This window comes from Barbus barbus (assembly GCF_936440315.1).
Source record: "Barbus barbus genome assembly, chromosome: 19".
NCBI classification, from domain to species: domain Eukaryota; kingdom Metazoa; phylum Chordata; class Actinopteri; order Cypriniformes; family Cyprinidae; genus Barbus; species Barbus barbus.
Window position 1 is genome coordinate 8,726,435 of NC_136747.1, and position 25,688 is coordinate 8,752,122.

The 25,688-nt window shown below is 36.4% G+C and overlaps 2 protein-coding genes across 5 annotated transcripts; one reads left to right on the forward strand and one right to left on the reverse strand.

Annotated features, from left to right (window-relative positions):
* Positions 1-385: 385 nt before the first annotated feature.
* LOC306884842 (alpha-tubulin N-acetyltransferase 1-like) lies at positions 386-13,487 on the forward strand. 4 transcript variants are annotated; one of them, XR_013785490.1, is made up of 13 exons: positions 404-687; positions 2,546-2,606; positions 2,692-2,783; positions 2,960-3,017; positions 3,092-3,205; positions 3,637-3,738; positions 4,131-4,176; positions 5,473-5,518; positions 5,927-6,001; positions 7,081-7,285; positions 10,192-10,295; positions 10,409-10,490; positions 12,246-13,278. XR_013785490.1 is itself a non-coding variant. In XM_079441063.1 (12 exons), exons 1-12 carry the CDS (start codon positions 596-598, stop codon positions 12,520-12,522), a joined length of 1,308 nt encoding a protein of 435 aa, XP_079297189.1. In that variant the 5' UTR covers positions 386-595; the 3' UTR covers positions 12,523-13,487. The 4 variants fall into 4 exon arrangements, 3 of the variants coding, with proteins under 3 accessions (XP_079297189.1, XP_079297190.1, XP_079297188.1); XM_079441063.1 differs by lacking the exon at positions 5,473-5,518 and having other exon boundaries at positions 386-687; positions 12,246-13,487; XM_079441064.1 differs by lacking the exon at positions 10,409-10,490 and having other exon boundaries at positions 389-687; positions 12,246-13,487.
* On the reverse strand, positions 13,266-22,928 carry LOC306884843 (regulator of G-protein signaling 1-like). The gene is made up of 6 exons (XM_079441065.1): positions 22,567-22,928; positions 21,450-21,914; positions 19,671-19,732; positions 19,351-19,481; positions 15,722-15,888; positions 13,266-14,950 (listed from the first exon to the last, which is right to left on the reverse strand). Exons 2-6 carry the CDS (start codon positions 21,801-21,803, stop codon positions 14,780-14,782), a joined length of 885 nt encoding a protein of 294 aa, XP_079297191.1. The 5' UTR covers positions 21,804-21,914; positions 22,567-22,928; the 3' UTR covers positions 13,266-14,779.
* Positions 22,929-25,688: the final 2,760 nt, after the last annotated feature.

Below are 25,688 nucleotides of genomic sequence, written 5' to 3' on the forward strand. Positions count from 1 at the left end.
ATATAATTAATATATAATATACAGCATGCAGTAGCTATTGTTGGAAATATATATTATTATTGAAAAATAAATTATTGAGAGTTAAAGCTAAATGTTGTTAACGAAAGGTTGCAGGAGGAAAACAAACGAAAAATATATAAATATTGCTGCATTTATATGGTTATATATATCTGCTAGCTATGTTTGGTTGCTATGCAGCACAAAGTTGTACGTCGATCGTTGCCAAGAGGAAACGGAAATAATTTCCCGAAGCCGCAGATTTCTAAAGATTGTTTTGTTTACATTTTTAGAGCTATAACAAGAAACTATCAAACATTTGCGGGTGTTACGCGTCTTGGCTCCTGCAGGCGTGTGTGCGGGGTACCTCTAGCGCTCGTCCAGCTGCAGAAGGGAGGAGTGACACAAACACAATGGGAGGACAGAAGAAGCACTGATAACGCCGCTGTGCATCTGTGCCTTTAAACCAGCTACTACTGATGTGGAACTGCTATTTTAAGTGCAGGCCGGGGATGCAGTGAGAATCGATTGGCACTGTGATAAATGCACCTGAATCTGCAGTAGTATATTGTCTTAAGATTTCAATTCTGTCCTTACAATGGATTTCCCTTTCGACCTGAATGCGCTTTTCCCCGAGAGAATTACTGTGCTGGATAACAGCTTGAGTGCAGGTCGGAAAGCGCATGGGAGGTAATGTATGTTTTAATGTGTGCTGGGAGAAATGGGTGGGATCTGTTTGCAGCATGCACTGCTTTTGTCTTGTTACAGGGTTACAGTACATATACTGCTACCAGTGGGGGTGTAGGATGTTCTTTATTAGGCTAAATGTGCCATTTGGTCCAGGTCATCATTGTCATCTCTTTCCTGTAATGATAAGCCTATTGCTGTAGGGAGAGCTTTATGTCAGAGGATGCAAATGCAGCCCATAAATCTGCCATGGGTTTAATCTGAACCGTGCTGATTCAGCAAGACAGCAACTTTACTGTAATTAAACTATAAGAAATCACACCAGATAGAAAGATAGATTATAAAAAAGGCTTTTTTAATGGATAAACATGTATTTTTTTCATTTAATATAGAATTAAATCCAAATATATTTTATTTGTAATGTACTTTTCTTATACTTGAAGTGCTACAATGCATTATAAAAACAATCAAATAATAAATTCTATATAAATAACAATAATGGTTAAAAACTTTACTGAAAAGATGTGTTTAAGCAGTTTCTTAAAGCACTCAAGTGCAGGAACATTTCTAATGGAAGCAGGTAATGAATTCCATATTTTCAGAGCAATGCAAGAAAAAGCCATTATATGAAGGAATTTGTGGGGATTTTTTTTTAGCATACATAACCAACACTTTATGTTGCATCATACATTACTATAAATGCAACAATTATAGATCTTTAATTTTAAAATTCGCCAAAAAGATTTTTATTTAACCAGCATTTTGTATTTTTAATTTGCCTAAAATTAAATTAAAAATATTATTTTTCAGTTTTTAGTCTTTAACTGTGTCCCAATACCAAATGACGGATGGATTGCTAATGACGCACTACACTATGCACTTATACACTATGTAGCTACTTATGCACTGTGTAATCAGCCATGTAGTGTATGAATTTTATAAAGTAATTTTGTCATTAATAATCAGAGTCTGATAGCCCCTCCCCCTTCGCGGCATAATTAAAGCTGCGGCAGTTGAGTGCATGAAGTGTCCAACATTCCACACTTTGTTTTTTCGGGTGTTTAAAGTGCACTTTTTCTTTTTGTAATTCTCAGTGTGAACGCACTGCTCGCACTATTAATACTAACATAAACGTCATTAGAATAGTGCATAATTATGCAATTTAGGACACACCTTTTTTGTGTAAACTATGAGGTTATATATGCTAATGTCTTGCTAAACATTGACAAAATTCACTTTTGGCAGATATAAACATTTAAAGTTGAAAATATTTTTGGGAAAACAGACTAAAATATGTATTCTAATTCAATCAGATGATCTTTAGCACAGTGTTTCCCAAACTTTTGGGCTCTTGAACTTTTTGTTCAAGACAATATTCAAAGGCCCTCGTATTTAAGGTGATGTCTCTCATGTATAAACAAAATTAAATTAAATTTTCAAAAAAAGCTTGTGAATTTAATGTTGTACCTATTTTTTTTAACTGTGTGTGTGTGTTTTAACATTTTAATAAAGATTATATTAATATAACTACTTACTGGGGCCCCCGGGAGATGCCCCCTAGTGGAAAACCAATGCTCTACCTACCCATGGAACAAATCATGATTCATAACTCTGATGTAAAGGCAGCCTATTGGCTGTTTAAAAAAACAGGGCAAGCCATTTGATATGTCCCAGCCAAATGTTTTAATATGAAATATGTTAACACAGAAAGAAAACTGCACTCATCAAATATCTCATGGAGTTTATATGTATATATTTCATATTATATCAGCTATTGACAACCTTGATATCAGTACGCATCCATTATGACTTGCATAATTTCTGTGTGAGATTCCTAACATATCTGCTTTTTGTTCTCCAGACCAGATCCTCTTCTTCAGATCAGCACAGTTATAGATGAGCTGGGCAAAGCCTCTTCTAAGGTGATAATGACTGTCTTTGTCTCTTTTTGAGCTTGCAGAAGTCATTCACTGTCATCATGTCATGTGTGTGTGTGTATCTCCTCAGGCCCAGCTGCTGCCTGCTCCTATAACCAGTGCTGCAAAGCTCCAGGCCAACAGACACCATCTCTACCTCCTGAAAGATGGAGAACAGAACGGGTTCTCTTGTTTTCTCTATCCCTCCCCCAGCCTATGCTTCAGATTTAATCTATTTACATGTCAATACAGCTGACCTCTCTCCTTCCTGTTTTTCCATTGCCATTAGATATAAACACATGCACTTCTGCTGTTAATAACAATCTTTGACTCCCTCTTCCTGTCTTTTGCTTTACCAGCGGGAGGGGTGTTATCGTTGGATTTCTGAAGGTTGGCTACAAGAAGCTGTTTTTACTTGTAAGTGTTTGCTCATTATTGAGTTTTTAAACTTGAGACATTAGTGATTTACAGTATATTGTAATTGCATCCAGGACCAACGGGGGGCGCATTTGGAAACCGAGCCTTTATGTGTGCTGGATTTCTATGTGAAAGAGACACTGCAGAGACATGGCTATGGGCTCGAGCTCTTTGACTTCATGCTGAAAGTGAGTGTCTGTCGGCAGCCTGATTTAGTTTGCAGGAAAATCCTGTCATTTATTTACCCTCATTTTAGTCCAAACCATGTGACTTGTGTGGAACACAAAAGATGTCTCAAAGAATGTTCATGCTGACAAAGCTGCCATACACATAGAATAATAGCGCATTAGTTGTATATTTTTTAAGTTTTAACATTTTTCCAAATATCTATTTTTGTGATTTCCGGATAAATTTATTTTTAAAAGTGACACAGTTTGGGAACAACTTGAGAGTGAGTAAACTATGACAGAATTTTCATCTTTGGGAAAGCTACTTTTTTTTTTTTTTATTGTGTCCTGTAGAAAAGTATAAAGACCCATTTGTATTTGCTACTAAACAGTCCTGTTTGTATTTTGTGACTCATGTTTTCCTCTTCTGTTCATATTCTTTGATTGAGCAGCACAAACGGGTGGAGCCTGAACAGATGGCATACGATAGACCTTCTCCTAAATTCCTGTCATTTCTAGAAAAGCACTATGATCTCAAGAACAGTGTGCCTCAGGTATGATCCACCTTTTAAAGTGAAAGCGCTGCATGGCCCAAAACAATCAGCCAGTCAGAGCATGTTTGATGTTATGTGGAGTGAGATTTTGGACCAGTGAGGTTTTAATTCCTGTACAGATAATTACGTCACACCTGGTTAGGAGAACACAATGTTATTCTTCTCAGAAATCCAAACTGTAATCCGGTTTGTAATTGAAACAAACCAGATTACAGTACTTGATGAAAAGGATACCATAATAACATGTTATGCCTTATGGATTGTGTGCATGACGTGCGAGCGTGTTTATTTGTACACAATACAGACTTTATACAGTAGTGTTTTCCTCAAAAAATTAGGTGTGTATATGACCGTTGCAAAATTAATTTTCCTGTCACACTTGTTCTTCACAGGTGAATAACTTTGTGGTGTTCAGTGGATTCTTCCAGATTAGATCAGGTAATGCCTGACTGCATTACTGTTCTTCTGTGTTTTTCTGTGGGTTTGGAATGTTGTTCTGGATCTGTGCCAGCATTCAATGCCTTATTCTCTCAGGACAACAACCTCCCATTCTCCTCATTATAGTACGTGCGAGGCAGCACTGTATTGAAATTCCTCCTCTTTTTATTCTTCTTTTCGAAGAAGCCAAAAGCTCGAACCACTTACATACAGTACAAGCTACACATGACATTGACAAGGAAATACCTGCCATAAATATTTCTTTTGGCTGTACAACTTTTTTTTTTTTTTTTTTTCTTCATTATTTTAATCCTTGTTGTTGTTTAATAAATATTCAAAATAATTTTCATTAATTGAAATGAAATATAAATATTAGATGAAAAACTTTAAAATTAAAAACTAAAATTAAATGTAAAAAATACAATAAAATAATAAAAATTAAATGTTAATTAATAATAAATTCATAAACCATAAAATAGAATATAAAAATACAAAAAATGGCTAAATCTTCAAAATTAAACTAACTTATAAAAATATAAACTAAAATATTATGTTATAATAGAGTATAATAATACTAAAGAGTAATTAATTAAAAATATTCCCTATATACTGGTATCCCTAAATACTGTAGTTGTAGTAAGTCTCTCTGTAAAACTGCAACTGTCACAAACATATCATAGCATAGTTGTTATTATTTTTCTTTCATCTTAATTGCTTTGGTTTGAGATAAAAACATTTTTTGTCTTTTTCAGAGAGTTGATAATGATCACAAGTTCACTTGCATAACTCAGGGTTAGGCTATCACTCTTACAATTAAACGTCCATGTCACGTTCCAAATATAGTTGTCAACCAACTAGTGAGTAACTTTAGACTGAAATCTAATGCAGAAAAAAAGTTCAGAATCTTTAAGTTTCTCTAAAACTTTAACAATATTATTTTGCTGCCAGATTACACAATTAATTGAAGAAAAGTCTGTCTTTGTTGTGCTTGTCCATAATGCTCACAGCTGTCTTTTTTGGTTCATTTATTGTTTAATATTTTTAGTGTTTCTATATTCAAATCAAGTGCATTTCCTGATATAAACCACCATCATATTATAGTTTCATATTATAATCTTTGTGCCTGGCAAAAGCATTTCCAGCGCATTTATTTATGTGTATATATATATATATATGACTCACCTAGACCAGATCTGGCCTGTTTTATAGTTGGTAGCTGCCCTAGACTGAGTTTAAAATGCAAACAACTCAAAACACCTGTTGTTCAAGTGCTTTTGTCTCATGAAATCCACCCAGGAACACCTCTCTCCCCTTCGATGGATCAGGGGATGTACGGCTTTTTGTAAGGACATTGAATATCTATTGTTCCCCTCCCTTACCCCACTGTCACCCGGCTTCTACCTTACTTATCACTCCTTTATTGTACATTCACGGTTTAGGAGAGAGTCCACTCACTATAGACTCTTCCTTTGCACTCATAACCTCTACCCACATCAATCAGTCCCAACAACTCGCTTACGAGCTCACTTCCTTATAAGATCCCTGGCTGTTCCCCTTTAAAATCTAATTATAGATAAGTGCTATATGTTTTCCCCAAAGTGCAGTGGAATGATAATCGATAAATGCATTATGCCCATGGATATCTATGCATATGAATATGTGTGAAGTGTGCTGTTTACCTGCTTGCTGTACTCCAGACTTATTCTCAATCATACCAGTTGTTTCTTTTGGCTCTTTCTGACCATTACAGCGGTCCAATTGAGAAAAGTTCCCCCAAAAAAGCCAGAGGGAGAGATCAAACCGTATTCACTAATGGAAAGAGAAGGTGGGTTACTCATAGTCTCCGTGTCGTATATTTAACCAATTGGCACAATACAGATGCTAGTAGCTGACATTTACACCAACTAGCTGAATACTGACATCATCCAGCCGCTGTAATAAATACTTCCAGCTGGAAACAGGCCTCCCATTATTCATTAAATGTCTTGATTTGGTCCATCAGGTACTTTAGAGCTCTTAGGAAAGAGCTTTTTTCAGTGATCACAGGCATTTTGCAAGGAACAAGTACTCTCGTTCCTAGTTTAGACATATTAGGGTTGTAATCAGGGGACTGTATGAGTATCTAAATCCATGTATCAATTCAGTCAAGTATACAGGTGTCAAGGTGGAACAAAAAAATCTGTTGTTATTCTTTAAAATACATGGCATTTTAACGGTTCATGTGGAAGCGGACAAAATGTTGTTCCAATTCACTATTAAATCAACAGTGTGAAACGGACTACATAAGACTAGTGTAGTCCGATACTAAACAGTCTTATGAGCCAGGTCTTTTTAGTGATTCAAAAGCATATTTGATCAAATGATTTTAGCAATCAGTTCTTTTACTTGCTTGTTTTTAACTCCCTTAAAAGCAAAAAAGTGAACTAGTGTAATCTGAATCCTGAATGAATGACTCTTATTAGTCAGTTCTTTTTAGTGATTCAAAACCATATGGCCAACTGGTGTAGTCTAATTGTCTAACAAATAATTCTAAAGAATTGATTCGTTTTAGTGAGTTAAAATAACAATGTAGAACAAAAAAATAAACTAATGTAATCAGATTCCTGAACACATGACTATTACAAGCCAGTTTTTTTTTGTGATTCAAATACAGTAAAACCAATGTAGTTTGATTGTCGAGCAAATGATTCTAAACAAACAGTTCTTTATAGTGAATCAAAAGCATACAGCACAAGCAGTGAAGTCTGATTCCAGAATGAATGACTGTAATGAGCCAGTAATTTATAGTGAGGCAATGGAATTGCATTTCACTTTTTCACATTTCCCTTCCTTAAAAGTACTAAAAGAATCATAAATGGAACTGTTAAGGAATCAGTAAGAGGAGTCACTTCCTCTCTTCCGCAGTGGTTCGGGAGGAGCAGAGGGCTCTCCCCTGGCCATTCGTTCGCCCCGCGGGTCCCCCCCACTCTCCCCCTCTGCTTCCGTCATCTCCGCAATCCCGTTCGCTCAGTGTGGGATCCTCCCCCAGCCGGGTCCTGCTTCGCCCCGTCGCAGCCCCCGGGACCCCCTCCTCCCAGCTCAACGACAGCTGCAGGGCAAAGCGCACCAGGTACATCTCAACCACACCTCACGGCCAGTTACAGCATACTTGAGTCTAAATCCAGCACTTTGCTTGCAAATATTTACATTGCATCCTCTTCGCTTTTTCCATCTGGGGCTTATTTTGGCAAATGAGAGCATTTGCTCTGTGGGAATGAAAGCGAAGAGACACTAAGGTCGTCCATGTTCACTTTGAGCCACTTCCTGTGTTAGATAAGTGCATGGTCGACTTGGCGGCAGGAATTTGAATTCAGCTCATTAGTGCATCATTAGTGTATCACTGTGTACCGCATAAAGGTCAGATACGTGGTCTGTTTATTCTTCTAACACGTAAGCAGCCTTGACCACTTTATTTTGGAGAAGCGCTAAACATTTCTCCTCCTCTCCTCTCTCTTTCTTCTTCTCCTTTCATCTCTGATTATGACATGCTCGTTTTATGCATTGACTTCCCCAAATATGCCACGCTCATTTTGTTGTCGCTTTTTTTCACTTTATTCGATGAGTTCAACTTTTGTTTCCTTTTAATCACATGCTTTTCTCTCTTTTTTCTCATTCTCTCATTCCACGCTAGCTCTCTAAATAGATCTAGGCTCAGCTTTCATTGACCCTCAGTCTTTAACGTCATTGTCTTAAACTTCTTAGCTAGCTCAAATTAAAGGAGTAGTTCACCCAGAATTGAAAATTTGCCAAAAGTGTACTCAGCCTCAGGTCATCCAAGATGTAGATGGGTTTGTGTCTTTATGGGAACAGATTTGGAGAATTGCAAATCCATTTGCTCACCAATGGACAGTGAATGGGTGCCGTCAGAATGAGAGTCTAAACAGCTGATAAAAACATCACAATAATCCACACAACTCCAGTCCATCAATTAACATCTTGTGAAGGGAATAGCTGTGTGTTTGTAAGGAACAAATCCATCAAGATGTTTTTAAATTCAAAATGCTTAATTCAGCTACACTAAAGTAAGGGAGACTTGTTGCATTTCATTTAATATTATAGTCTTGTCCTTATTAGTGAAAATATATAAATTATTAGTGCACCTCAATTTGTTTCTTGTATCAAAAGATGACTTGTATTTCAAGTAGTATCTGAGTTATAAAAGGAAAATGTAAAAAAATGTTGCCGCTGTTCTCCCCTACTCTCACCATGGTATTTCATAGTATCCATGTTTTATCAGCTGTTTGGACTCATTCTGACGGCACCCATTCACTGCAGAGAATCCATTGGTGAGCAAGTAATGTAATGCTACATTTCTCCAAATCTGTTCAGACGAAGAAACAAATTCTATATCTATATCTTAGATGGCCTGAGGGTTTTTGAGACATTGTTAGCAAATTTTCATTGTTAGGTGAACTATTCCTTTGAAAAGATAGTTCATCTAAACATCAAAACTGATGTCATTCTTTACTTACATTTTTGTTATTTTTTCTGTGGAACTCGAAAGCAGAATTTTGAAGAATCTTCAAAAGATTCTGTAGAATTTGTGGTTCTCGGATAAAATAACAGTGGAAAACAGCTTGACGATAAAGTCATGACAGAATTTTTATTGTTTGACTGAACTGATTTTGCTTTCTGCCTTGTGGGAGTGTGAACGATCCGATTTCCTGTAAAATGATTTGATGAGACACATTTGTTATTAAATTGGAATCTCTTTTGGTCTTTTCTGTACCTTTTCCAATAAGAGTGTTTTAGAAAATAGAATAGAGTTTTTACAGGTCAATTTACTATAGTGTTAACCCTCAACTGTCAAACATCCTCTGTCCTGAGCAGCAAGTAATAAAAGTTACAGTTGAAAAAAAATCTTTAATCACTTGTCAATGAATTAATTTGTCATATAGCAGATTATTGTAACAGACTGTAAAAAGGAAAGGAAATGTTATGTATTAGAGTCTAGACTTTATGGTCAGGAGCACCTCAGGACCTTGGTTTCGGTCCAGATTTGTATCTCAAGAAACATGAGAAATATAAAAAAGAATTTTTTTTTTTAAAGTCTCCTATGCTCACAAAGGTCAAGAAATTACAGTAATATTGTGAAATACTGTATCACTACAGTTTAAAGTAACTGTTTTCTATTTTAATATATTTTCAAATTTAATTTATTTCTGACACCTATTTCTGATGCTGAATTCATTACTCCAGTCTTCAGTGTCACATGATCCTTCAGAAATCATTCTAATATGCTCATTCGCTGTCCAAGAAACATTTAATATTCTTATTAGAACGGTTGACAACAGTTGTGCTTCTTAAAATTACTTTTTTTTTCTTTTTTAAGATCATCTTTCCAAGCAAAGCGTTTTGCAAAAATAGACGTTTGTGTGGTTTAAAATTCTAAAACAATAGATCTCATGTGAAACATGAAGTATCTGCATACTTTCTGGTAGTCAGACATTATACTGTAGTTAAGATGATGAACTAAACTCTTCTAGAAACCTGTCTGCACTACATGCATCCCCTAAAATGCCAATTCGATCCGTTTAAAGGTTAAAATACAAATGGTTCTGAGAAAAGCTTGTGGATCAAGTTGCCTCTTGCTTTGATATTTTAAGACCTAAAATATCAGCCATTACATTTGACTGCAACTCTAATGTCTAAAAGAAAACCAGACATTAAGTTGCAACATTACACCATATTAGTCTTTTCTTGAGAGTAAAAATCCACTGTCACATTACACAATCATTGCTTGTGTCCTCAATCACTGGAATTTGTTTTCACACAATGTTGGGTTTTGAATTTGTGTTTGAGGTTATGTTTAATTCAGTTTTTATTTGTGCCTTTTTTCTGTCACTTTTATTTTTTATTGTTCATTTTCTTTAATTTTTTTCATTTATTTCTCCTTTTTCCCTCCCCTCCCTTCTTCTCGGCCCTCCGTCCCGTACCTCTATCGCTGTTGTTTGTCCATTTCCTCATGTCCTGTAGCCATCAGGGTCTGGTTGCCAGGAGCAACCTCTACAGTCGCCATATCAACAGCCGAGACCTCGGGCAGTTAATGGCGGAACAGCAAAACCCTTTGAAGCTTCCAGGTAATGCACCGTTTGAACCGCAATCAACCATTTACTACAGCGCAACGTGAAGCGTTACGATGGTCCAAACCACATTAGTAAACCATTAGTAGCTGTCGTGTGTGCTTCCTCAGGGCTGAAAGCAGAGCTCTGTGAGAGAGTGTGTGACACAGGGGCAAATGCAGATGCAGTGGAACACAAACACACTTCAGAAAGGTCGGGCTTTTCTCACATAACCTTTGTGAGAGTCATTTTCTCCTGGTGCTGCTTGCTGTATTATATACATGTGAATTGGAAGCGAATACTGAAGAAAACACCAGGGATTGAGAGCGAGTTAATGACTAGGCCTCCACAGAATCCACGCCTACAGAATTCCACAGAAAGCACTGGCGATTTCTGCTGAATTTGTTTGTTAATGAGGCTCACTACACCAAGCATCACTTTTATTATAGCTCACACTGAGGGTTAGGATTTGAGCAAACCATTAACTCGGAGCATGCATATTTGCTGCATAATTCACCCCATACTGTCATGCTTGGAGGACAAAAATCCTGAAGGTCTCTGACCAAGTTGTGTGAAAAAGAAGTGCATTTAATTGTATTGAATACGCACTTGTCGTGTACTTCAGGTCTAGAAGTATATTTTTAATGTAATTGTTCTTGCAAATAATATTAATGAAATAAAAGGCCACTTTGCATTAAATGCATTTAAAGAGACACTTGACACACAAATACACATTCAAAAAAGCACTTTTAAGTTTTACTTTTAAAGTATATATTGAATGATTCATTTTTTTGTCATGCTTAAAAAGCAGACATTTTAATGTTGACTAACTGTACTAAAGCACATCAAGTATTTTATAATTTTATCTTTTTTCAATAATTTTAACTTTTGTTTGATAATCAATATTAGATTTAAGGTCATTGCACACCGAGTCCGAACTTTTCGTATGAGTTTTTTGGTATTCCTCATCCTTTCCTATCAAAATTCATCCTATGGATGTGAAAACGCAGAAAATCGAACCTGATTTGAATTTTTTTTTTTGATGGGCGAAGGTTTCGGAGGCTGTGTGCAAACGTGATTGACACAACGTGAGGTCGTATTTATTTTTTTAACGTGTGAAAATATGCGACGAAAATTTCGGATTCAGTGTGCAATGACCTTTAAGGTTAATATATTTTAAATGTACTACATTGCAACATTATTACAAATGTGTAATTACAGATATATTTATCTTCGCAAGTTTCTGTAGAAATGACATTAAAACATATTTAGTTTACCATAAATGCTAGTACATTTGGCAGTACAAAATTAGTTATAAAGATTTACTTGTAATTAAGTGAATCAAAAATACACTTAAAGTTCACATTTCATTTAATATAATTTATTAAATGTAAACTATAATGCATTTTCATATAATTGCACTTAATATGCAGTCAAGTGTTAAAATACTAAAATATTCATTTTAAGCCCTCTTTTTAAGTGCACTTCTTTTCACAAGGGAAAACATTGATGTGAACTTTAATTTCTTACGCTTTTATTTATTTATAATTTGCAGAGTTTTTCAGTTTGCCGAATGAAAAAAAAAAAGAAGTAAAAATCTAGTTTATTCAATATTTCATTTAATATGATAATGCTTTCAGCTGCAGCTAAGAGTCCAGTACTTTCAGATCAATTTGAACTTTTTATCATATCCAAACCATTTTGTATTTTTCTTTTACAATCAGTGAAAAAAAAAAAATCAGAAAGTGTGTATGTTCTGTGTGGGCCTAGTTATGACTCAAAACAGAAAATACAGTATGTGCATGTTCCTACGCTATCATTTTCTTTCTTCTTGTTCTGATACAAGTTTGATTTCTCTTGCTGTCGCTCATCTCAGCCTTGGCCTTGTGCTTAATTCACCTGAAATCATCTGCTTAATGCTCTGCTTCTTCCTCTCCATCTTTCATTGTTTTTCATCTTCTTTTCTAGACCGCATCTTCAAGGCCAGGTTGTGTCCCTTCCGACAATTGCCACCACCAAGAAAGATCATGTTCAGGAACAGACCTCCATAACACCCCTGGACCGCAAAGAAGAGCTGCAGACCAAAGTGTCACAGAACAGAGCAGAGGACTGGAGGAAAGGTGGAGCGGCTGAGATGGAGAGGGGCGGAGGGAGAGGTGGATGGTCCTGGACGGTTGGGGAGAGCCGCTGTACGGCCCAGTGGGTCCGACAGAAACAAGAGTATCGCAGCACGCGGCCCTGGTGACGGAAGATGTTAAAGGGTTAGTTCACCCAAAAATGAAAATTCGGTCATCAATTACTCTCCCTCATGTTGTTCCAAACCCGTAAGACCTTCGTTCATCTTCGTAACACCAATTAAGATATGTTTGATGAAATCCGAGAGCTTTCTGACCCTGCATAGACAGCAACACAACTGACACGTTCAAGGCCCAGAGGACATCGTTAAAATAGTCCATGCGACATCAATGCCTTTATGAACCTTAATGTTATGAAGCTACGAGAATATTTGTTTTGTGCACAAAAAGAAAACAAAAATAACAAATTTTCTGACGTAGAACCCGGATGAACTGCGCTTTGTTTATAAGCAGAAGAATGCATGAACGCACGTTGAAGACTGACACGGAAGAGAAGGAATTGTAGAATAAAGTTAATATTTTTGTTTTCTTTGCACAAGAAAAGTATTCTCATAGCTTCATAACATTAAGGTTGAACCACTGATGTCACATGGACTATTTTAATAATGTCCTTACTACATTTCTGGGCCTTGAATGTGTTAGTTGCGTTGCTGTCTATGGAAGGTCAGAAAGCTCTCGGATTTCATCAAAAATATTTTAATTTATGTTCTGAAGATAAATGAAGGTCTTATGGGTTTGGAACGACATGAAGGTGAGAAATTAATGACAGAATTTAGATTTTTGGGTGAACTATCCCTTTAAGAAAAGAAATGGACATTGCAAAGAAGTGAGAATAATGAGGGGGGGAAAAAATATTTGTAGGAATTTTTATTAAACCACAAAAGTGAAAAATACCTTTAATGAAAATAGCATCAGCAGCTATTTGTAACTTTTTTTATCAGTCCTATTTATAAACATTTCAGCTATTAATTTTATGGCTTGTGCTTTTATAATCACAATTTTATAATCCGATCTTTTATCATGTTTTTCACAAACAGGTCGTTTCTGTGGAAATTAAATTAAATGGTTGAACATTTTTTCTGTTCGATTCATTTTTATCGCTGCTCAAACAAATACCCTGACAGTCACACTGATGCTCGTTCTTGTACACTGATCACATAATTACATCATTCCCTTAAGGAAATCTTATATTTTATATTTATATTATACTCAAACAAATTAAACCCTTGGAGAACATTTGACCAATGACATTAGTGCATGCGGTTCTTCGTAGCATGTCTACAGTAATAATACATGTAGCGTCTTCAGTATGTCAGTCACAGCAGACATCAACAGCCACTAAAATACACACAGCACATCACAGCCCTTCATTCTCAAGCTGAAATTTTTCACTATACATGCATTAATCTAGAATATACATTTAAAAAATGTTCCCTCTCAGATGTTCGAGCGGACATCTTTGTGATGTTCACAATAATACGAATACAGTGCTCTTCAGATCATTTGCTTGGAAATGTACGTGTGCTTATGGGATGGTATTAGTGCCGTGTCAAGCAGGTTCCTGCTCTGTGTCTGCATTTTAAACCTGTCAACTTGTGACATTTTCCAGCAATACGCTCTACAGAGTGTCACTTAAATATGTGTGACATTTACTGAATTCTACAGTTACCTAAAAAAACAACCAAAAACCCTTTTTAATAAAATCAGTTCATATTATTTAATTATAAAAAGGGCCAAACTCAGGGATAGACCTTTGATTTCCATGTCTTTAGTCACATTTTCTTGAAATGTGTACAGCTTTAATATGCAATCTGTGATCATAAAATCACAATATGCTAATACACATTTTAACATTTTAAACTCAAACTGGCCCTCTGTCAAGCCTTCGAGGAAGTTTTCAACTTTAAAGTAATTGTGTTCATATTGCTTATTTAGACAACAGTCTATTAGAATTTTGTCTTGCTGAGAGCATGAGTTTTTGTTTGAATATCTATTTATCTATATTACATAATTATTTATGGGAAAGTAAATTTGAGGAATGAGTCATTAGTTCTGCTTCTTTGTAACCACACATACAGTGGAGTCAAAGAATGGTCTGACCCTAATGAGTGCTTCGGCCTTTCACTGAACAGCCCTTTCTTGTCAGACATGTTTTCCCTTTGTTGCCTGTCAACATTCCATTTAGTCCAGTGATATCGTTTCGATCTAGCAACTGCTTCCCTTTTTATTTCACTAAAATGTTCTTCAGTAGTTAAGATGATTTTTTTTCATCACAGCGACATACTTTTGCCGTCTCCACTGTCCAGGCATGATGTCCATTTAGTTTTCAGGATGACCCCACTTTTGGACATTTTGCCCAATCTTGTTTCAATATGAATCCCTCAGTAGTGTGAGGTAGATCTCCGACTGGAGGAAACGGGGGTAACAGTCCATTTCCAGGAGGCAGTGGATGCGCCTTTGGGCATGTGAGAGACAAGTGTGCGAGGGGGCTTTGAGGAGCTCTAGGGTCAGTTGTCTCGTCTTATTGTCCAGGTTCACCTAAAAGTGTTGGAAAGAAATTCATAGTTCACAAATATTCACACAAGGATGATAGACTGAAGGATATTCAAAATGATCTTTGCTTTTATAACAGACAGTGGGACAGAGTGTCAAGCTCCCAAAAAGGCAAACAAATTCATATTATTTTATTTAAATTTATATTTATATATATATATATATATATATATATATATATATATATATATATATATATATATATATATATAAATAAGTTTTCTTAAGTCATATGATAGAATCAAGCTATCAAGCTCCAAAAGAAAGAAAATTCAAGAAAAAAAAAATTATTTTTGTTTTTAATTTTACAAAAATCGCTCCATATATATATATATATATATATACTTTAGTCTTCTTTTATAATATGCACTGCTCCAAAAAGAAAAAAATAATTTATTACAAAAAAAGTGCTATAAGTCTTCTGAAGCCATATGATTTATTTTGCTTTTATAAATAGTCACTGGGACTATCAAGCTCTAAAAATTACCAAAAATGTATTTAAACAAAAATTCTATGAACTCTTCTTGAATCATATGATAGATCTGTGAGGAAAAGATTAACTTTTAAAGGCTAAGTTTGAAATTTCTTTGGCATTACTGAAATTTGAAATAATGAAGTTGTCAGATGGACTATTTCTATGGTACATTTTTACATTCAGCAGCCCCAGTCCCCATTTATTTTCATTGTATGAGAAAAAGCAGGTTGGACATTTGAGGCAATATTTTTAATACAGTAAACAGATTTGGATAAATCTACCTCTCTGGGGGCACCGGGCTGGATGTAAGTCTCAGCAATCATTTTTGCCCGTCTCTGCAGGCTGAACTTGTTGGACGACTGGCTGTACTGCTCACAGGCCATGTAGAACTGCAGGTTTTCCTCACTGAACTCGGATCGCAGGAACGCTTCAAAGACTGTGGTGCCCACTGAAGAGAAGACAGGTGAGAAGAGAAAGAACCATAATGAACTTTGGGGGGGAAAAACAGCTATTTCTGTTTACAAATGGGGGGTAGAGGCTCAGATGACGCGTTCACATGCATGCCATACACCCACACACGTCACATTACACTCGCCACAAAATCAGGAAAGAAAAAGCTTTGGACAGGGATATCATGAGGGTTTATCTCACACCACATGCCTTCCTTTCCTCTGATTTTCTCAAAACCCTTAAACTGCAGATTGCGACACTCTGAAGTGAGAAGATAGAAGTCGGAATGGGGCAGGGTTCTGGAGTTACAACATACTGCTGTTCCCACATTTCAACCAGTCCAGACACCAAAACACACCCAACACACCGTTCAAAAGATTCAAATGAGTAATTAAATGCTGTATAACCAACAAGGAAAAGGAAAATAAATAAACAAATACATTTGGAAATAAATACATATGGGAATAAATTAATATGAAAATAAACACAATTACATAATTAAAAACAATAAATGAAAAGAGTAAATAATAGTTAAAAAGAATAAAATAAGTGTAAAAATAAACAGAAAATAATAAATAAAGAATCAAGGTAATACAATTCAGGATTAAATTGTATTACAAATAAGTTATATTTGTTTTATCAAATAATTATTATTTTATTTTCCTATTATTACATTTATTTATTTATCCACCTACCTATCTATATATTTATTTGTGTTTGTTTTTAATTTCTGCAGGTTTAGTCCTCCATATGCTTGATCCTATGTTCTGGCATAAATAAATATGGCACAAAAAAACTTCAATTTAAAATGTAAGAGTAAAATAAAATATGATATTGGCTTATTTTTTTTAATTCATTTAAAATAACGTAAAGCTTAAATTAAGTTTATAGTTATTGATAAATATAATTTTCATAAAATTCAGCATGTGCTTAATTTTTTAAACAATATGTGAAGTGACATTCAGCCAAGTATGGTGACCCATACTCGGAATTCGTGCTCTGCATTTAACCCATCCAACGTGCACACACACAGCAGTGAACACACACACACCGTGAACACACACCCGGGGCAGTGGGCAGCCATTTATGCTGCGGCGCCCGGGGAGCAGTTGGGGGTTCGGTGCCTTGCTCAAGGGCACTTCAGTCGTGGTATTGAGGGTGGAGAGAGCGCTGGACATTCACTCCCCCCACCTACAATCCCTGCCGGCCTGAGACTCGAACCCGCAACCTTCGGATTACAAGCCCAACTCTCTAACCATTAGGCCCACATTTATACAGTTTGAATGGTTGAGTCAATCACAGTCAACACTATAATTACTGCAAAAATATAAAGAGATTATTTATTTCCCCTCATGCTCTAGAAATAGACCAAAGGATGTTACTCACTGGCTGTCAAATTTTTTAGAAATGTTTCTATGTTGTTTTCAGAAATGTTGTAATATGGAAAATTTATGTAATATCAATTCAATATACTGAATCTTATGGCTTTGGTAAATTAAAAAAAATTCATACAACCAAATAAATTTACAATAAACTGAATATCAATTCACCAGATTACATGAAAAGTATGATATAATATAATTTAAAGTTTTATAATCTAAGAGGTATCACAGCCTTAACATTTTCAAAGCTAAAAAATTATAATTTAAAACTATATACTATATCTCTTTCTGAAGAACATGGGATTTGTTTTTTCCCATTAAACAATACCTTATTCAAAGAAAGCACCTATTATGTATACACTGTAAAAACAAAAGAAGAAAAAAAAGTTGTTTCAACTTAAAACAATGTTACCCCACTGACTTTTTAGTTTAGTCAACTAAAATATTCCAGTTCTCACTTAAATTAACATTAAGTAACTTCAAATTTCCAAGTTGACTAAACTAAACATTTTAAGTCAGCGTGGTAACAAATTATTTTAAGTTGAAACAATTTTTTTTTTTCGCAGTGTATATGTAAAGTATTAGTTTCCAAAAGAGCAGTGACGCAGAATAGACTGAATCTCTGTCAGTACTACTTTTCTCAGTTCAACAGCTGTTCAAGAGTTGTAAATGACCAGATGCTGTTAATCATCAAGTCCCATTTATAAGAAAAAAATGAAAATCACTGGAACCATGATGTCAGGTATCAAGCGTAACCATATCTGCTATTAGTCCACTGTTTACATATCACAAGCTGCACTAATAATAAAAGCTTAGAGTTTCTTAGAACTTATGAGACATGCATTTCATTCTCACATTCAAGGTCAGCAGTAATTATCAGTATGCTTATTATTGCTCCCAACCTTATTCAGTAAGTACTAAACTTCAACACTTTGTGCTACAAACAATGATACCACAACTCATGCAGTTTGCTGCCACTACTTTTCTAAGAAATCCAACCAACATTTTTTGCCTGGTGCACAATGAACCTTTCACTCAAGGGACACGAATCATATCTCGAGACCTTGTGCTTGGACTCTTTTAACCTTGACAGCCACTCACAAAAGCCTGGTAACATGTGACAAACAAGCCCCACTCTCATTTCCTTCTGAAAATGTCAAAATCTTGGTGGTTTAATTTGTGCAATTAGTTACACATCTGCACTCTGAGCCACTGGGGGAAAGCTCATTATTCTAGTTTCTTCATTTCGTTTCATGTTGTTTGGGAATTCTCTGGAAACTCATGCCTGAAGCTACACATGAAAGTGGTTCCTCAATGTTAAGAGGAAGCAGTTTCAAGGGTGTTTCAATGATGTAATAAATGGGTTTCATAACTGGACCACAGAATTATTCTGAACACAAACCAACCAGACCTATAAACTACTGTTCAAAAGTTGCATTTATTTGATCAAAAGTACAGTAAATCTATTGCGAAATATTACAATCCAAGTTTTCTTTTTGAACATATATATTAAAAGTATATTTTATTCCTCTAATCCAAAGCTGAATTTTTAGCATCATTACTCCAGTTATCAGTATCACATGATCCTTCAGAAGTCATTATAATATGCTGACTTGCTGCTCAAGAAACATTTCTAATTATTATCAATGTTAAAAACCTTTAATATTTTAGTGGAAACTGCAATTTTGTCAAGGATTCTTTGATGAATCGAAAGTTCAAAAGAACAGCATTTTTTTTTTACATTATAAATGTCTTTACTGTCACTTTTGATCAGTTTAATGCATCCTTGCTGAATTAAAGTATTCGTTTTTTTTTTTTTTTTTTTGAATGGCAGAGTTTATTACAATGCTACATGATCCAGTATTGATACTAGGCAGAATATGATGCTCTCTGCACATTTCCTTTAAAACAATATTTCAAGCATGGACTGGCAGTCGGCCACAAATATCTCAATTTCCATGAACAGCATTCCAGGTCAAAGTTAGCAGAACAACGGCTTTGCTTTAGCATGACCCATGTGACACGATAGTGTCTCGCAAGCGTCCTTTGACCAGCTGCCTGGCGACTCAAGCGCTCACCTCTGCTTTCCAGCAAAGCATCAAGGGACTTGGCCCAACTTTCCATCTCCTCCCTGCTGAGTTGAGCGCTGCTGTGGCCCATCTGACTCCACTGCCTGAGGAAAGGCATTCGAGAACGCCTCTCTTTAGCGCTGAGAGAAACAAGAGGGTGAGGGAATACGTTACGAAGATATCCAGAAAAAAATGCGTGGAATCAATAACAGTGGGCCAAAATAAAGGACAGGGGAGGAGTTGTTTTGCAAGTGGCGGACAGAGAATAGTGCCAAAAGTGAAATGAAGATGAAATTGAGAAAATATGTGACTGAGGTAATTGATTTTACCTGGTTACGTTCTCTCTGTGCTCTGCATTCGCCAGATTCGAATGTGAGGACTGCGGTGAACCCTTGTGTGAAAAAAAAAAAAAAAAAAAAAAAAAAGAGGTCACTGATATGCATAACACTGTCAAGATGATATGACTTGATTCAAGACTTTAAGGAAGTATAATTTACACAAATGTTCCATGACTTAAACAAATGTCATGAAGGTGTTACGTCATGGAAAGAATTCTCACAAAGCCAGATCTATCAGATGCCAAAATATTTCTAAGTATCTCTTCGCAATTTCGTGCAACAATATTGCAGTTAAAAAAAAAAAACACAATTGCATCAATAGTGTGATTCCCTCATATAACACCAGAACATTCAGTTCCCCTTTCAGAGCTTGCTTCTCCTTTTACTGTTTGGACAAAGCAACGTTATATCGCAAGGGCTAAAACTGATTCAAAGTGAGCTTGGCTACTTGTGTAACGCAATTGCATTCATGACTTCATCACACTTGGCTTGTGAGTTCTGAATAAGCAGTGCTGGAGTCCTGCTGCTCCTGACGTATGTGAAAGACATCTTGTACTGTACAAAATATAAACAGGGTTCAACAATAAGGATGGTTCAGTGGCCCCCGGCCAGTGTGAGAAATTTTCAGACCGGTTGAAGGAACTGTTTTGCCATATCAGTCCAGTGCTTACACTGTTATATGATCTTCTATTTATTGGTTTCTGTGATGTTTAAAGTACAATATTTTCCCCCAAATTCTGCAGACTTGAGGTACTGTTATCCAGCTGGCTGACATATAAAAGCTTTTCTGATGGTCTTGGCCTCATTTAGAATGGGTGGACAATGATAAAGGAATCAGTGAGGTCTTGCGCTCTGCCCTAATATTCCAAGTAATTATGAATATAGCTGTCATGGATTTACACTAAAGTGGTTAAATTTCTAGCTGTTGTTGCAAATTACAAACATAAGACCATTTGGTTGAAATACTTTTGAAACCATTTTTTTTTATAAAAATATAAAAAATATGATAAAATATATATTTAAAAGTGTGTGTGTGTGTGTTACAAAAACAAATTAGAATTACAGTGCTGTTCAATATTTGGAGTCTGTAATATTTTCTTTCTAGAAGAAATTAATTTTACTCAGCAAGGACACATTAAATTGATCAAAAATGACAGGAAATGCATAATGCTACAAAATACTTCAATTTAAAAAAATAAAATGCTGTTCTATTAAATAAAAATTTAAAAAGTGTCATGTTTCCGCAAAATATGAAGGAGCACAACTGTTTACAACTTTAATAATAATATTTTTCTTCAGCGGCAAATCAGCATATTAGAATGACTTCTGAAGGATCATGTGACACTGAGTAATGATGCTGAAAATTCAGCTTTGATATTTACAGGAATAAATTACATTTTAAAATACATCAAAAAATGTTTAATTGTAATAATATTTCACAATATTACTGTTTCTACTGTATTTTTGATCAGATAAATGCAGCCTAGGTGAGCTTGAGACGTTTCAAAAAAAAAAAAAAAAAAAAAAAAATTTATTATACCAATCCCATACTTTTGAACAGTTTGTTGTTAAAAACGCATTCAAAAATGCTATATTTGGAAAAAAAAAATATATAAAAAAAGTTTTTAAAATATTAATAATAATTCAACTGGACCAGAAGAAAAATTTTCATAATTGTGTCCTGATGAACTTGAAAGTGTCAACATGTGATTTTTCAAATAGTTTTATGAACTTCATTAACTATACTCTAAAGAAAGTCTCCCAACGTACCTGTCCAAACAAACTTTTAAGGTGTAATTTAGCAGCTGCCAGTTTGGCCCGAGCTTGCTGTCGGTGATAGTGGGGAGGTTTTGGGGAGAAGGGCATATGGCCGGATTTCAGTGTGGATGACGGGGAGTGGGGTTGGCCTTCACACTTTCCCATACTCTCAAAGCTGCCTTTGGCATTACCAGCGAGCTGGCTGTCACTGTACGCTTTAAAACTCTCATTAAGATTCGTCACTTTCAGTAAACCAATCTTTCTTAAGCCCCCCCTTTCCAGCACTCCCTGACTTTGCATCTGGGGTGCAAGGATAGGATGCTGAGGCTCCATCTGGCTGATCATCCAAGTAGTCCGGGGTCCCATCTATAGCCCCCCAGGGCCGGTAGTCCAAATCCAACAATGCACCCTCTGAACTGAACTTACGCAGCATTATGCTGTATTTTAAAAGAAAGAAAGACAGAGAATACCAGAGGCCTAAAGAAAGAACAACAAAAAACAAAACAAAAAGAATTACATTAAATATACATACAGTACCTATTCAGCTTATGTCTATCCAACTACCCATCACTGAGATAGAGATAACCTGCTTTATAGACAGACAGACAGATAGATAGATAGATAATTGGTACTGGTTATGTGTTACTGCTTACTGTAGTACTTTTAATATACTACAGTCTTATTTACTACAATTGCTTTCTTGTAGTAAAAAATATTAACGACACGTATAGATAGGCCACGTGACAAGTATCTAATTTAGCGTAAGATCTTTTAACACATTCCCAAAGTTTTGCTGCAAATTACCAGTGTTTGTTGTTGACAACTACTGAGCTTGTTAACCTAGTTAAAAGGTTAAAATATAACCAACGTTATGCTTTACATTCGTAACAAACGAGTAAAATCAAGCCAGGACTCGAGACGCTTCTGCACTGACAGAGACGCGACGCGTCAAACCAGAAAGCTCCCATATAATCAACTAAGGCTTTGCGTTGCAAGCCCGCGGATTCGTTTATTTTAATAGGAGAGCTCCAGCGCGTCGCGACGCGTCGCGTCTCCAGCGCAGCGTGTAAACAAACCAACGTGAAATCTGAGCACCTGAATATGCTGCACATATGCCATATAAACATACCTTATTTCAGCTCCTTCTCATGACAAATCCTTGTACGTGTCTTGTATCCGAGCGATTCGGAGTCGGTTCGTGTTTCTAGTGGAGTCCGGATTTACACCGAGCGACTGGATCCGGAGCGAGTCTTCCTGTGCCCGTCAAAATCACGTCTCTTTTCATTTTACTACTGAATGACAAAAGCAACGCCTATTTTCTTTTTGTCACACCCATAGTTCAGTCTGGACTTGCCCTCCTACATACTTGAAAAGACGAGTAATATAATGACACGGAGAGCGTTTATAGGAAACTATAATTAACGTCAAAATACCACAGTTACTACATATATTACTGCAACAGCGCTGTGGTTACTGTATTAGATGTGTAACAAATTACAGAACGATTGTGTAAGCTATTTAAAGAAGATAAAAGATTAATATCTTATTGGTTTGCAGTAGTAACAACAATTTTAGTCATTATGATTGGGCCACACGTAACAGCTGGTTGACTAATAGGTGCCTCCCTGTTTTTGTATATTAATTTTATTATATTAATTCCTGAAGGATCTCTGTTCGTGATAAATCATGATTATAACAGGTGTTTGATTGTGGCGCCATCTACAGGTTATGCGTATAGTTTTATTTCATGGAAACAACAAAACTGACCATTTTCCCCATTTTGATAGGATGGGCTATTATGAGTTTTATTATTTTATTTTACACAATATTATTTAATTCAAATTAATAGATTCATAATAACAAAAAAACATGATTTAATAGAAACATGATTTTTTTTTTCACCCTGTTGAAAAAAAAACAGCACATGCTGGTTATGTATGTTTTGAAGCATGGATGCTGGTTAAAGCTGGCTCTTAGCTGGTCATGAGCTGGTTAAAGCTGGCTCTTAGCTGGTCATGAACTGGTTAAAGCTGGCTCTTAGCTGGTCATGAGCTGGTTAAAGCTGGCTCTTAGCTGGTCATGAGCTGGTTAAAGCTGGCTCTTAGCTGGTCATGAACTGGTTAAAGCTGGCTCTTAGCTGGTCATGAGCTGGTTAAAGCTGGCTCTTAGCTGGTCATGAGCTGGTTAAAGCTGGCTCTTAGCTGGTCATGAACTGGTTAAAGCTGGCTCTTAGCTGGTCTTGAGCTGGTTAAAGGAACTGGTTAAAGCTGACCCTTATCTGGTCACGAACTGGTTAAAGCTGGCTCTTAACTGGTCATGAACTGGTTAAAGCTGGCTCTTAGCTGGTCATGAGCTGGTTAAAGCTGGCTCTTAGCTGGTCATGAACTGGTTAAAGCTGACCCTTAGCTGGTCATGACCTGGTTAAAGCTGACCCTTAGCTGGTCATGAACTGGTTTAAGATAGTCCTTAGCTGGTCATGAACTGGTTTAAGATAGTCCTTAGCTGGTCATGAACTGGTTTAAGATGGTCCTTAGCTGGTCATGAACTGGTTTAAGATGGTCCTTAGCTGGTCATGAACTGGTTCTTAGCTGGTCATGAACTGGTTTAAGATGGTCCTTAGCGGGTCATGAGCTGGTTTAAGCTGGTTCTTAGCTGGTCATGAACTGGTTTAAGATGGTCCTTAGCGGGTCATGAGCTGGTTTAAGCTGGTTCTTAGCTGGTCATGAACTGGTTTAAGATGGTCCTTAGCTGGTCATGAACTGGTTAAAGCTGACCCTTAACTGGTCATGAACTGGTTTAAGATGGTCCTTAGCTGGTCATGAACTGGTTAAAGCTGACCCTTAGCTGGTCATGAACTGGTTAAAGCTGGCTCTTAGCTGGTCATGAACTGGTTTAAGATGGTCCTTAGCTGGTCATGAACTGGTTAAAGCTGACACTTAGCTGGTCATGAACTGGTTAAAGCTGACCCTTAACTGGTCATGAACTGGTTTAAGATGGTCCTTAGCTGGTCATGAACTGGTTTAAGATGGTCCTTAGCGGGTCATGAGCTGGTTTAAGCTGGTTCTTAGCTGGTCATGAACTGGTTAAAGCTGACCCTTAACTGGTCATGAACTGGTTTAAGATGGTCCTTAGCTGGTCATGAACTGGTTAAAGCTGACCCTTATCTGGTCATGAACTGGTTAAAGCTGACACTTAGCTGGTCATGAACTGGTTTAAGATGGTCCTTAGCTGGTCATGAACTGGTTAAAGCTGACACTTAGCTGGTCATGAACTGGTTTAAGATGGTCCTTAGCTGGTCATGAACTGGTTAAAGCTGACCCTTAGCTGGTCATGAACTGGTTAAAGCTGGCTCTTAGTTGGTCATGAACTGGTTTAAGATGGTCCTTAGCCGGTCATGAACTGGTTAAAGCTGACCCTTAGCTGGTCATGAGCTGGTTAAAGCTGGCTCTTAGCTGGTCATGAGCTGGTTTAAGATGGTCCTTAGCTGGTCAGTGCTGGTCCTAAACTGATCCTAAGCAACTAGCTCCTGCTCAGGACCAGCACATGTCCAGCTTAAACCAGCTCATGACCAGCTAAGGGCCAGCTTAAACCAGCTCAAACCAGCAGCCATGTTTTAAAACATATCTAACCAGCATATGGATTTTTCAACAGGGGTGGGACTTTTATTTAGGCATTTTGGATTTTCTGCACGTTTATGAATGCACTTTGTCCAGTAGATGGAGCAGTTACACAACTGATGGTTCTTGGAGCCATCAAGCTGGATACCAAGAAGTATCAAGATAATACTGAGAAATACTTATAATCTAATTACATTCTAATAAAATATCCTGTTCTCGTTTTGTTTCATGGTTTGGGCTCAACCTATTCTTACTATCTTAAAACAGTTAATTCATTTAGCCTGCTTATAAAGATAACACACTGAGCTTCTATTTGCGATTAAAACAATTATAAATATATATACTGTATATATATACTGTCTGGTCCAGGGGCCTTTCCATTACACATTGACATGATAGCTTTAAAAATTTTGTTATAGGTAATAATACTATCTAAAACTATTATTATTGAGATGCTGAAAGCAGCATCGCATATGTTAGGTCCTATATTGCTGTCTTAATATAACAAAATACTAGATACAGGGCACTTTCCAGAGATTTGGTGTGAGGCTGTGATTTGTCCGCTATAAATTATGTAGGAAATTATAGGGGGATCTCATTGCTTAATGTGCTTGGTAACATTTTTACAAAGGCC

What these genes read in the sequence shown, in the direction of transcription:
- LOC306884843 (XM_079441065.1), bottom strand. Translation starts at nt 21,803, where the DNA reads ATGGGACCCCGGACTACTTGGATGATCAGCCAGATGGAGCCTCAGCAT. An exon ending in TTAAAAGTTTGTTTGGACAG is followed by an intron (nt 19,733 to 21,449) that starts GTACGTTGGGAG and finishes TTTTCACACAAG; the next exon opens with GGTTCACCGCAGTCCTCACA. An exon ending in AGCCCGGTGCCCCCAGAGAG is followed by an intron (nt 14,951 to 15,721) that starts GTAGATTTATCC and finishes CAACACTTTTAG; the next exon opens with GTGAACCTGGACAATAAGAC.
- LOC306884842 (XM_079441062.1), top strand. Translation starts at nt 596, where the DNA reads ATGGATTTCCCTTTCGACCTGAATGCGCTTTTCCCCGAGAGAATTACT. An exon ending in ATTCTTCCAGATTAGATCAG is followed by an intron (nt 4,177 to 5,926) that starts GTAATGCCTGAC and finishes TGACCATTACAG; the next exon opens with CGGTCCAATTGAGAAAAGTT. An exon ending in CACAAACACACTTCAGAAAG is followed by an intron (nt 10,491 to 12,245) that starts GTCGGGCTTTTC and finishes CTTCTTTTCTAG; the next exon opens with ACCGCATCTTCAAGGCCAGG.